The sequence below is a fragment of the Chanos chanos genome, chromosome 6, assembly GCF_902362185.1.
Source record: "Chanos chanos chromosome 6, fChaCha1.1, whole genome shotgun sequence".
NCBI classification, from domain to species: domain Eukaryota; kingdom Metazoa; phylum Chordata; class Actinopteri; order Gonorynchiformes; family Chanidae; genus Chanos; species Chanos chanos.
Window position 1 is genome coordinate 33,816,611 of NC_044500.1, and position 13,467 is coordinate 33,830,077.

General features: G+C 41.3%; 2 protein-coding genes across 2 annotated transcripts; both read right to left on the reverse strand.

Moving 5' to 3' along the window:
* Positions 1-1,035: 1,035 nt before the first annotated feature.
* odad1 (outer dynein arm docking complex subunit 1) lies at positions 1,036-5,143 on the reverse strand. Its single transcript, XM_030778288.1, has 14 exons — positions 5,077-5,143; positions 4,660-4,759; positions 4,346-4,535; positions 3,802-3,927; positions 3,444-3,557; positions 3,285-3,352; positions 2,913-3,100; positions 2,622-2,750; positions 2,438-2,520; positions 2,056-2,224; positions 1,790-1,953; positions 1,490-1,593; positions 1,244-1,334; positions 1,036-1,131 (listed from the first exon to the last, which is right to left on the reverse strand). The coding sequence occupies exons 1-14, from the start codon at positions 5,141-5,143 to the stop codon at positions 1,036-1,038; spliced, it is 1,689 nt and encodes a 562-aa protein (XP_030634148.1).
* A 644-nt stretch (positions 5,144-5,787) lies between these two features.
* tas1r3 (taste receptor, type 1, member 3) lies at positions 5,788-9,872 on the reverse strand. The gene is given in 9 exon segments (XM_030778289.1): positions 5,788-5,904; positions 5,906-6,364; positions 6,514-6,884; positions 7,232-7,352; positions 7,572-7,775; positions 7,964-8,389; positions 8,506-8,862; positions 9,133-9,433; positions 9,667-9,872. Coding segments are annotated over 9 exon segments (2,556 nt in total). The 5' UTR covers positions 9,867-9,872.
* Positions 9,873-13,467: the final 3,595 nt, after the last annotated feature.

Genomic DNA, 13,467 nt, shown 5'->3' on the forward strand with positions numbered 1-13,467 from the left:
AAGAAAGAAAAAGGTTGAGTTGTGTTCAAATCATCAGGACATCAAACTTGTAATGTATGATAAACTTTCAAAATCTAGATAATATTTTAGAACTATTTATTAGATTTGGTTAATTAGAAACAAGTTTCATCAAATGTGATTTCACAATTATAACTATTGACATTAGAATCATAATATGAATGGAAGCAAAAATAGGATTCTATACTTCATGGTTCTTAGATCGCTGAACATTCTTGTCCATTTTTTAAAGATTTGGCTGAATGGAAGGTATGAATTTTATGTTTGTCATTAAATTATGATTCTTATTCTTCTCATAATATTGTTGCTGTTAATTAATGCCATCCCTGATGTTTTACATATGATTTACATATGAGTAACCACAATTTAATGGCAAAGTTGTGCTAGTCTAAAATGACTGGTCCTATAACATTCCAATAAAGGACCTGCTCTCAACCATCTAGGACCAAATAGTTCAGAATTAAAATAACTGAAACATAAAAGTTTCATAAAACGTATTAGAGTTACTGCTTGCATACAGTTTAATAACAGTTTAATAATGGCAATCATTGATAAGGACCAATACTTTGATCCATATCCGTCCGATTCAGACAGTATATTCTGAGACCCACAGAATGTAGGTTTGCACTGATGATGTGCATGTGCTGCCCTCTTAAGATCACCTGGCGGCAGTGCAATGTTGACATCCACAGTTGACAAGCACTGTTTTATTCCTATAGTCTTACAAATATGCATTTTTCATCAAGACACAAGTCATTATAAAAAAAAAAAAGTACTTAGCTAAACAGTATTTTCATTGGTTTAAACTAATATACAGTATGATAATTCAGTTTAAGGTTTTGTGCAAACATAAGTTATTGAATTTAAAGCTAATTTAACTCTAAGAAAAATGAAAGCAGTTGGTCTTCTGAAAAGTCTTCACCTTCCAAGTAAAATAAACTTACTGGTGACAGTCAGAGGTGTGGGTGGGCTGAGTTGGGGGAGGAGGAATAACCACATCCAGGTGAAGAGGAGAGATCAGGCCTCTGGGGAGTGTTGTCTGTTGCTGGAGACCATGCTGATCTTGGACAGCTTTACTCCTCCTGGACGCAGTGCTCCCTCTTTACGCAGGACCTGCACCAAGGACACAGTGGAACCTCAGCTGGTTCTGTTTGTGTGTGTGTATGTGTGTGCGTGCGTGTGCATGTGCAAGTGCACGTGTGTGTTTGAGCCTTTGATTTCTTACCCCTTTCATGACACGTTGGCGGAGTTCCCCCTGGGTCAAAGGTCGCTCCTCTTCATCAGTGAGTGGAGACCCTTCTGTATTGTAATCATCTCTGTCAAACATCAAAACACACACACACACACAGACACTTAATACATCTGTTGTACAACAAGACATATGATTATGCATTTGGATATTTTTACTCATAGGGTGTTTTGTTCCATGCATACATAATGATTCTGAAGTGAGGACTGTTGTTGACTTTACCCTGTAATGGGTGGTTGGATAACAACAGTCTGTCTGTGGAGCTCTGGACTCTGACCTAGCAGGATCCGAGCAACATCCTTTGGATCGTAATCTTTCTCAAGGTCCTGTGTACCCATGAAATTGTGACATATCACTTGAAGCGATCCATTAAGGCGATCCATCAATGACATAATTCACTAAACTTCACAACGTTTATAAAAAAATAAAACGTTGGAAAAAGAATACCACCCATTCTATACAGTCCTGTATCCTCACCCGCCACACACTTGTCAAGAATGATGTTTTCTACTTGGGGTCTACCTTAGAGTTGATGAAGGCCTGCAAGGTGAGCAGTTCATTGGTCTTCTGCTCCACCAGGCCCAGATAGGCCATAATGTTGCTGTTCCTGATCCCAGACGACGAGCCCAGCATGTCTTCCACCAAGGAGCGGTCGCATTCCAGCAAACCAAATACTGTGCTTACTCCTACACCACAAATCAAACATCCCCAGACGGTCTTGTCATTACTATTACGATAGTTATATGAGTGTTGAAATATAAGTCTTATATAGGCATACTATTATATACCCGTCTTGATCTGGTCAAGGATCTTGCCGATGGCGTTGGCCTGTGTCTCATATTCCTGAGCTTGTGCCTCTGTTTGTCTCTGCTGCTCATCTACTTCTCTTAGAGCAGAATGGTGTTCCTGCTCCTGCTGCAGCCCCTGCAAATGGAACTGCTCCATCTCCTCTCTGGTCTGTGGCAATATTAACCAACCCACAGAGAGCAGGAGAGAAGAAGCCAAATGTTTCATAGAATGGATCAATGCAGATTATACATCACCTCGGTGTGTATAGAAGTAACAAGCAAAAAACAAACAAACAAACAGACAAACAAAAAAAACATCGAACTGTTAAAGAAATTTGAGAGTTGTGCCATCTAGGCTATGGAATAGGATTCTTAGGCTGACCTGTTTTATCTGATCTCTCAGAGTCTCTGCCTCTGTGTTCTGCTCATTCACATAGTTGAATAAAGCAAAGTTACGATCCTCAACTGCAAAGAATCACGCAGAGATAGTCTGTGTAATGCTTCAGACTGCAATTTACATCAATAGAATCTGCGCATTACAAATCTGTGCATCTGACTAAACTTACCCTGGATGAACTTGGTGACCAAAACGTCCAAGTCATCCTCTCCTGTAACATTTTGAATTCTTTGGAACACTTCTTCCAGAGTGTCCAACGTTTCCTGCCCAGAGTCTGTTCTTCGCTGCTCTTTCAGCTCTAAGGCCAAGACACACCATCATCATCATCATCATCATCGTCATCATGGTCCTTATCATAATCCCCATCATTTACCTAAACAAATCTCTCATCACCTTTACCTGTATGTACAGACTGTACATACTACACCGTCCTCCCTCTTTCTCCTCCTCTCTCTCATACCTTGTCTACGGCTTAGGTCCTGGCCCTCATCTTGGCTGGCCCTCTCGTTGCATTTGGTGGTCATGAACTCCTTGAGGCGACGCTCATGAGCAATGACTCTCTCCAACTCTTTCATCTCGACAGTGTACTGTGCCAGGTCTTTCACTGCCTTCTCCTTCATCATGTTCATTTTAGACTGTGCCTCAACCCTTACACCCAAACAAGACACATAAGCTCAAGTTTGGTTATCGGTACGACTGCTTAGGTACAGATTTATGTGTGTACCATAACAGCACATTGTTTTTGAGCAATACACATTTTGTGGATGTAGTAGCCAATGTGTTTAAAACCCTTAGCAAAACAACACAGTTTCAAACTAAGAATCTGAATTACCTGGCCTCATATGCAGATGTAGAGAGGTTAATAATATTGCCAATGTCCCTCCGGATCTCCTGCAACTCCTGTGCGAGTACAGTGAAAAAGATAAAATACTGGCTGTAGACACCCTTTTATTGTATGAACACTTACTGTAATTCTTTACTAATTCTGGACCTTTTCCAGTCTGCGATGCAGCTGCTGAAACCGGACACGCTCCACACGCAGTGTCTCCAGTTCCTCTCTCAGACATCCATTCTTGGTCAATTGCTCATTGAAGCGAATGAGGGCCTGGAAGAAGGATATATATATATATATATATATATATATATATATATGTATATATATATATATATGTATGTATGTATGTATAAGTCTCCAACAGTCAGTACAGATATTAATCCATTAGTTTCTCACACACTGTATACTTCTGGACTAATTTGCATTTTTGCATAGGTATTTCTCGTTAATAATGCAATTAAGCAAAAAACATGCACTAGTTCTTGTCTGGAAATTAGACCAGTTCCATGCTCACCAGATCCAGTTTGTTTTCCAGAGTGCTGGTTGTCTTCTTTGTCTGACGGACCTGGGATGTCTGAGTTAGAGAGGCGTAGATCTCCCCTTTCCTCAGCTCAGCCAGCTTCCTCTCCATGCTGAGGACCTGATGCCAGAGCATAAACAGCACCACAACAGAAAATGAGTTCATCTGGCTTTTTAAGAGAGAGGGAAGGACATGTGGCAACTAATGAGGGGAAATAAAACTACGATTAGTGCTTTTAGATTTTAAGGTTAGACTCTGAAAACAGTCGGTGTATGTTTTCAAGTGGCTCATTTGAACGTGAGATCACTAAGTACAGTGCCAGTTAAACTACTTTATGTGACTTAGCGTAACCACACAAACATCAACTTGAGCTCCCACTTTCACATCTCGTTTCACCTCTGGTAGTTGTGTCTGCTGGATTTGTGTTCTGTTGGGGACTGGGACAAGTGAGCAGGGCGCCTCTTGCTCCAGTTCTGTTTGTGTTTGTGGACATGGTCGTGAATGGGGCAGTCTCTGGAGGAGGACAGTGGAAACACACCTCTTTTTCCAACTCAGCTTGGCTCTGTCTCTCTCTCTCTAGCTGCTCCTCCAACTCGTCTCTCTGGGCAAGCAGGGTGCGCAACTGCTGAGCATCATGGCTGTCACTGTGTCGGCGTGACTGGCTGTCGGACACATGCAGACTGCGCTGCAGCTCCTCCTGCTCTGCATGCAGACTCTCAATCTCCTGTCTGTCACACATAAACACGCACAACGGAGGTTCTTCTTCCTGTACTCCAGAGCTCAGCGTGAATCTCTGTAAATGGCACCACAGGGAAATGCAGGGAAGCAGGTGGTTCTGACGGTTTGACTCACCGCTGTTTGCGGATGAGCTCCTGTGCCTGGATGCTGTAGGCCTGCCGATCTCCTTCCATGATGCGGAACTGTCTCTGCAGTTTGCCCATCTCTGTTTCAGCTGGAGATTACCACACATGTGTATACACACACACACACACACACACACAAAGGCATATACAGGGGCACATGCATATGCATATCCACATACATGTACAGAGAAAGAGAGGGATATATATATATATAGAGAGAGAGAGAGAGAGAGAGAGAGAGAGAGAGAGAGAGAGAGAGACAGGCAGGCAGCTTTCTCAAGCTTTGAACTACTTTATGTTTTAGTTTATGCTGATATGGGATAATCTGATGTGAAGTAATATTTAAGAGTAAGAAATCACTCGACTTAATGCATGATACCCTAAATAAATAATAATATAACCATACCGATCCCATCGATATCCAAGTCACTGGCGTCAGAGTGAACACTCATAGCTGACCTTCGTCGTGGCATGGTTGTAGCTGTCATTGAGGTAAAGAAACGGAAACTGGTGGTATATCGCCTCCGTCAGTCATTTATAACTGTTCTACATTTTAGACCAGTAAATAAAGACAAACCGCTGGTATTTCTATCTTAAGTATTAAAATGCATCGATTAATCTAAATACAAGCTCCAGTATTAGCGTTGCGCAATTATTAATCAGTCATTATGGAGAAGTCCAATCGTGAGAGGTAGGCAAACATTTTAAAAGAAAAGATGTAATACATAGTATATGTGTGAGACAAGGAATCATTTACTGTACCTTCACAACAAACCAGTACTTTCCTTGCTGCACTTACTGTGTACCCGAGGCCGTTGCTGATTTTCCTACCGGAAAAGTTGTTAGCAACCGTCTCTAAGTAAAATTTATAAAGAGAGCCACAAGAGGCGCCACAGCACACGATCACAGTCATAGACATTTGCGAGGAAAACGGCGAGATGTACTGAAGCAATAGGCAGACAAGGATTTAAACCAAATTTTATTTAGACCATCACAGAATTTTAATTTACGCTACAACTAATGCATTCTTCTGTACTTCACAAAAACAAAACAAAACAAACAAACAAAAAAAACCACAACAACCAAAACCAGAAACCAGAAATCTTTCACTACAGGGCTATTGTTTGTTCTGACTTTCTTGAGGAACTGGCGGTGCTCCATCCAGAAATGTACAAAAGTGGTCATCTGTATTGAATTCTGGATGTTTAATCAGCAAGAGGCATTTAGGAAAAAAAATAAGCTGCCATTAGTGCCATGTTACTGAGTAAACTAACTGTCATGTGAGATATCGCCTTCATTTCATCATCTAGGCCTGTGTAGACAGGAATGAAGACCACCCACACTAGACAGTAGGCCAGAGTGGATATGGTGATGTCTCTGGCTAAGTTGTATTGTCTGGCTGGCTTCGGGGCCATGAAGGTACACATGAACGAGATGAGTGACAGCACACCGTTGAAGCCCAGCATTAGGCCAAAGTTTAGGATAGGCTGGACTGGACAGCACAGAAATCTTCTCACAAAGTTCACCTCCAGGTTTGACAGGTACTGGGATAATGAAGGGCCTTCATGCACGTACCATCCACTTAGTCCAGCCTGAACACCACAGCAAGTCAGCACCACCATCCAGCTCCCCGCCCCACGCAGATTCTCCAGGTGAGCAGGAACCCGCTCTGGAAATTCGGTCACGCAGACAATCTGGTCATGAGAAAAGAAGACAATTGAAAGCAGTCTCACCTTGGAGCGTGTGCCTGAAAAATACTTTGATCAGCTGTCACATGAATTTTTAACGCTTTGTACATATTCATACTTGAACAACGTTACTGCGTTATTCAGGTTTAATTCACCTGTAGAGAGATAGCCAGGATTGTTGAGAGTGCTACAGTTGGAAAGATGGCATTGAGTGGCAACTGCAGTCGACACACCAAGTCGTTTGGTCGACCAAGGAACAGCACCAGGCTTGCACAGCCTCCCATCAGGCTTAGCAGGGACAGACCACTCAGTGACCCTCCTGAGGCGTTCACTAGTGGTGTCCCACGGTGCCTAAAGAAGAGAATGCCCACTGTTGCCTGACACATTAACAGGACGGCCCCAACCAGCACCAGCCCCAAAGACTTGTAGCTGCTCCAGGAGAGGTACTCAAAGGTAGGGTGAGTGCAGTTGGTGCTGAGATGGACAGACCACTGGCCACGGGGACATGGTGTGCACTGGACATCATCTTTGGATACGAGATAATGGTACATCTCCTTATTATAGGGCCTCATTGTTGGACTCAGTCTTTAATTGGAATGCAATTGATGTACCTGCCTGTTTGCTTGAATAGAATATGTTTATTACAGGTAAAAGCTTGAATCAGATTTGAACCTTTTGTAAATTAATTATGCCAGCTAATCAACTATTTTCGATAAAGTTAATGTCACAAAAAGTGGAATAAGTATATCTTAAGTTTTTAACTGAACTGTTACTAGATATCATCAATTTATGTTCCTCCTTTTGTGCTACATGCTGAAAATTTGTGTGTGTGGGATTAGGTGAAATTTTACTTCTTTGGAACTTAGTTTGAACCTGTATTGTTCTGGAAGGTTCCTTCTCTACAGTCAATGCAGTCAAAGCAGCAGGAATGAAACCCCTTGACACGACGCACTTGTCCTGCTGCACAGTTTTCAGAGCAAGTGGATTGGGGAACCTGTATCAGAATCTCTGTGTCAGTAACTGTCTCTTAATTTGCAGGATGCTATAATACACATAATGAACAGGCTGGAAGACCAGTGCTTTTCAGAATCTTGACTGACTTTTGAATGATGTACTTGACATCAAACTGCATTCCAAAAAAGTAGAAGGTTATATATAGACTGTATATTGTGGGTGATAATGTTAAAAAATAAAGGAAAAATATAGGATTTACCTCAGCGCTACCTGTGTACCATTTGATGAGGCTTTTGTTGATGGTTAGATTCTGGTTGAAGATGCCAATATCTTTGAATCTTACAGTGTTGTTATCAAAGACCCAAACCAGTACATCATAGCCAATGCTGGGGTTTCCCTCCTCATCATACTTAAAGTATGTTCCATTTATGTTGAGTTTCACTTTCCACAGTTCTTTCAGCAGCTGGTTGGGAAGATCAGTCACTGTTTAAAGGAGCTTCCTAATGACTCCTCATCACTATGAGTGCAGCTCTAATGCTACATTAATAAAACAGATCCTTTTATGAAACATAAAAAACAGATCCTATGTTAATAAAACACATAAAACAGATTAATAGAACAGATTCTCAATTCATTGCTTTAAAAACCTACCTGCCATGGATAGATTTTAGTGTGCTTTGTTTTTGCTGGGCAGCTTGTGGTATTGCAGCCAAGCATGTCATGCAATGCCTGGGCTATACTGTAGATGGCAGCATAAACACTAAAGGCTGTGCGCTGGACCATTGGCACTTCCACAAGGCTCATATTGTCTGGTGAGAGTTGCCAGCAGTCCGGGCAGGGATTGTCCAGAGGAGAAGACTCAGCGACTTGCTCTGTGCTCTGGGATTGGAGCCTCTCCTCTTCAATCTTGGTGAACAGTTCTCTCATGTAGCTGCTGAAATGGCCTAGGCGCTGTGTCATATCAGCAAAGGCTAGTATAGTTCCCACAGTGTGGATGTTGGGCAAGGCAGTCATGCTATTATGCAGAGCCCAGGCTGTGCTCGCCACCCAAATGCCTGTCATGTTTCTCCTGATCACCTGCCCAAACAAAGAAGTGTCAAAGGAGCTCTGTGTGTGTTTTTAATGCATGTCACCTTCTGGGATCATGTACTGTGCATTTTTGAATCGAATTCATTGAATAGTTCTGCTCTTACCTCAGTGAAGAAAACTTTGGCTGGTTCAGCGAGAGCGAAGACCACCACGACACCCACCTTAGTCATCACAATATTCTGCAGTATTTCTGTGACCACGGGCACAGGGTCGCTGTAGATGGGGATCACTCCTTCATATGCCACGCATATGGATCGCTCTCCTGCTACGGAAGAGAACTGCTGTTGGCCTTTCCTGCCATATTCATCCTCACTGCCAACCACTGCCACCCAGTTCCAATGGAACTCCTTAAGCAGCTGCACCATGGCTTCCACCTGCCACCTGTCAGAGGGCACAGTGCGCATGAAGGATGGATACAGGCTCTTGTCACTGAACCGCTCACTGGTGGCACCATAGCTGATCTGACAATGGAGAGAACAGGATGAGATTAAAGTAGGGTCGGAGAGATTAATCATTGTTGATGATAAAGGAGACTACATTATTCAAATTTTCTCTTTTCTGTTTTCTGCTTATTGCTCTAAGATTTCTTCTTTTTGGATCCTGTAGTCCTTGTTTTTGACATTTTTCCAACAGTTAAAGCAGTGATAGCATGTTGCAGAAATGGTATGTTGATTCAGTTAAATGATAGTGTTTGTCGGTCAATCTTATTTATACTTTGTCAAGGGACTGACCTGTGGCATCAAGAAAAAGCCCATCAGCTTGCCAGTCATGGACACCATCTCAGAACTGTATGGACCTATGACAGCCACCACGCGTGTTACGTAGTCTGTGTAATTACACCTGACCTCCATCACTTCTGAGGAGCCCTCAGAGAGGAAGAACAGGGTTGGCTTCATAATGACAGCTGATTGCATACAGCTGTCAAAAATCTCAAAGCCCAGCCGAATTCCAGGAAGTAAGTCAGATCTGGCATTGATTTCATCCACAGAGTACTTCATCACAAAGGATAGGGCTAGACCATACTCATTGATCCTGTGGTAACAATAAACATATGCATTTCCTCAGAGGTCTTACAGGGGTAAGTTAGGAAACTTTCCTGGCAGATGTTATCCTCATCAGTACACTTTTTATAGAGACAGACAAGGACAAAGGAAGTCTTCCCCTCTTAATTATTTAAAACACCGACTGCATTAACGCCATAAAGCATTTTAAGTATGCTTAAAGGAAGCACAATTCTTCTCTAATGGTTGCTGGAGTTAACTTACACGCCACAGTGAATATCATCCGGCTCGACTCTCTCACTTAGGTTGCTGGTGAGTACATTGATAGGGAAAATACCTCCAAGTAAAAAATCCCCAGGAGACTTGAAGAGATTTGTTGAGATATTTTGGAACCATGATGGATTTTGGCCCTGGTGGGACCCAAAAAAACAATACAGAACCAGCAGCCTCCACTGCCCATGCATTCTGTAAAATTAAGAAAATTCAGTTAAGTGAGTACTGATGAGATCAAGGCCAATATAAAATACATATTTCTCTTTTATTCATATTGGAAATAGAATAGTACGCAGAGAAGTTAGTGGTTCAAAACGGGATTACTGTTGAAAATGAGGTAGACAGTAAAATAGTCAAAGAAGAGGGCGAGGCATTAGTAGAGGTGGTTTGAACCAATGAATGAACCTTGGGTAACAACACAACAAGATAGAAAAAGTAAGGACTGACCTTGGTTGTATCCCACAGATGTTTATTGTGTAGAAAGGCTGATTGTTCCCTTCTGTTGAACCTCTGTAGTACCTACCCAGTGGTCACTGAACCTTTGTTGTTCTCATCATCCCAGAAATCTTATGTTACTGCACTGGTCAGACAAAGGAACCTAAACAATATGAAAGGGAACGTGTATTTAAATCAGTGGTGTGCAAAAAGTCCCATGAGACTTCACACTCATGTATGGAAATGAGGCTTTTTGTTTTTTGAAACCACAAGCTAAGGAAATGATGCTGTCTTTGCCTAGACTTTCCATGGCTCCTGTCTTTCCCCTATACTATTACAGATACAAGACAACCCATTAAACAGTCTAGGACATGAATAAAGAGCGCTTTCATTATTTAGTAAATGCTGAGGAGAAATATTTGTGTTTACAGAGATCAGCATACTACCATTAAAAATGTGAATGCTTGATGGACTGCTTGGACTGGGCTTTGAATGTACATTAAAATATCTAAAACAAATCACTGTCACACAGACTCTCGTCTCTGTTTTCAAAACTGATAGTATACCGCAAAAGCTTGTTTAACAGCGCACTTGACTTTGTACTTTGTATATTAAAATTTTTAAACATGTAATGTCCTGTATCCTAGCACGTGTGAGAAATGTGACAGGTTTCTGACGCTCATGTTTCATCCAATTGGCCTGTGGCACAGGATGACTGGGACATTTGGTTTTGAATGAAAAAGGAAGATGACACTGATCATTAACAAACCACAGAACAGATCTGTGCAGTGCCATGTACTCAGCACTCACCACCCAATAGCTGAGGTTAGTTACATATTTGGTGATCTCTTTTGGTGAGCTCTTTAAAGTAACTGTTCTTAAAGCACTTTTGCACAGGTTGCTAACTGGGAAGTATTCTGAAAGCTTTACTTTTACTTTTAAACTGTGACAACTAATGTTTGCTGATCATCAGAAGTCCTGGTCTCATATACATGCTCCCACAGATTTTGCATTCATGTACTTAACCAGACGACATTTGCCGTATTATTTCAATCTACTGGCAACATATTTGCATCAATATGTGACTTTAACTTTTCCATTTATGCTCGGGCAGTACCACAAATTTACAACTATTTTGTGTAAACCACTGAATTAGTTTTCTGTAATATTCCAACGTACATTGGATGACGCATTTGAATGTTGTGCAATGACGGCAGATTATATGTCATACTTTATAATATGGGGGGGGGGGGATTTCTCATGGTAAAATCTATAAACCAGTGAGACTGAAATCTCCCGGAGCTCAGCTGGGATGATTGAATGCAATGGAAACAGGGTCTAGTTGATGTTGCGTTCTGCAGGTTGCAGGTGGGTCAGTGGTCAGGATCATAAATTAGCTAGAACATTGCTGATAGTGGCCATAAACGTGGAGTATGACAAGGAGGGACCAGGAAATTACATGCAACTCCATGTCTACTTGTGTTTGGTTTTCAGGAGAGACACAGAGTGTTAATATTTGTGCGAAGTAACTTTCATTTAGAAGGAAATGAAGTAAGCGGTGCTCTTAAAATTCTGCTTGATGAAATATTGCTGTTAAAGTTAAAGGGAGAAGCAGGGAGCAGTATAAAAATGTATTCCTTTGATTATCTTCTCAACATGGGATAATTGTTTTAAATTTAACTGATGAGTTTAATTTGTAGTGGAGGAATACTAATGATAGTTGCAACCAGTGTTAAAAAAATGTGACTCGAGTGCATAGTGCTTATGGCAGATTGGTGAGAGAAGACTGTCTATCAAATATCAGAGGGCAAAACATAGCTTATCAGGATGACTAAAATGTGCCCTGATTCAGAGAGAAGAAAAAGGGAGGGATCAGAAATGTTTCTTCTTATCAAGGGGATCTTGACGTGGGCATAATCCTCCACGCTGGCTCTTATCTACGTCAGGGCTGGAAAGGAAAACTGTGTTCATACAGAATGCAACTCCTATACAACCATGTACCTACCTTCCTCTCTGAAAAGGGATTTCTGTCTGAGCAAGTTTAGATCCAGAGATAAAGGCTTGTAAATGCTTGCAGATATGCTTGAATTCTCCTTGTTTCATTGGTTTTAAGTTGGTACAAAGATGTTTTTATGTTGATGAATGTATGAGTGAAAGGGACCATATTTGTAACTTGTATTGCGACACTGCGTGATGCATGTAGGTATCATTTATTTCTGTGTGTTCTGTCTCCTCAGAGAGTTACGCATAAGCTGTTCACCTTGATAAAAATCTCCTTGATAAGGGTTTACTAGCTGGGGATTCCTGTGTTTTGCATGCACACAACTACAGACACTGTGTGACAACCAAGAGCAGTAAATATATACACGGAAATGGAAATCTATAAGAAACATATGGATAAATAAGATCATAAGGATGGATAAACACCTCAAGAAATATCAGGCACAACTCCAGCATTCACAAAGACAGCTGATGACAGATTTAATCAAATGTATCAGCATGCTGCATAAAAATTATTATAACACCAGTAATTGTTTAGACCAGGTGAGCCAATCACCCCGTCCATTGGCAAATGGAAATGAAATGCATGGACCTTTCTTTCAATGCGAAGTTTTTTTCAGATGTTCTCACCACTAGATGGCAGGTTTGTGTCTAACCATCCACCAACAGATATGAAACAAAATAAGGATGCTGTAAACCAGAAACCTTAAAAACAGCCTTTTATCTGAAAACGTTCTGTTCCCATAAAGGAAAACAACAATGACTTTGAGTGTAATGAGAAAGCACCCAGACAGAAAGAGCAGTTTGGCAATGGTAGAGCGTGGGTGTTTACGGGTGCCTCAGGGTGGACAAGAGGATGCATGGTGTAACCAGGGCATGTTTGGACAGCTGATAATAGAGGTGAGTGTACCTGCTATTGGGGAACAAGGGGACGTGAGTGCCTATGCGCTCTGTCAGCAGGTGATTTCTATGTCAGCATGCATTTGACATGCTGGCATGAGTTTAGTCCAAATGATACGCTTGTGTTAGTTCAGTAAATTTTTTTACCTCTATATAAACTTGTTGTCCTATTTTATTACTAACATTAAATCAGATTTTTTTTGTTGAAGGAATGAAACATCAGTTCATAGTGTGAATGTATACAGTATGCGGTGTTTTTTTTTTTTTTTTTTTTTTTTTAACACAGAATGGATGTATGCAGCAGGGCCACATGTTTTTGCGTATGTGTTAGTGTGTGTTTTTCCAAAGATGTTTGTGGAAATTTGCCTTTTCATTACATAGGCCTGCACTGGAAGGCGTATGTGTATGCTTGAGCTCTCAATGGCCTACACAGCGCTGTTTTTGCAGCTTCCCCGT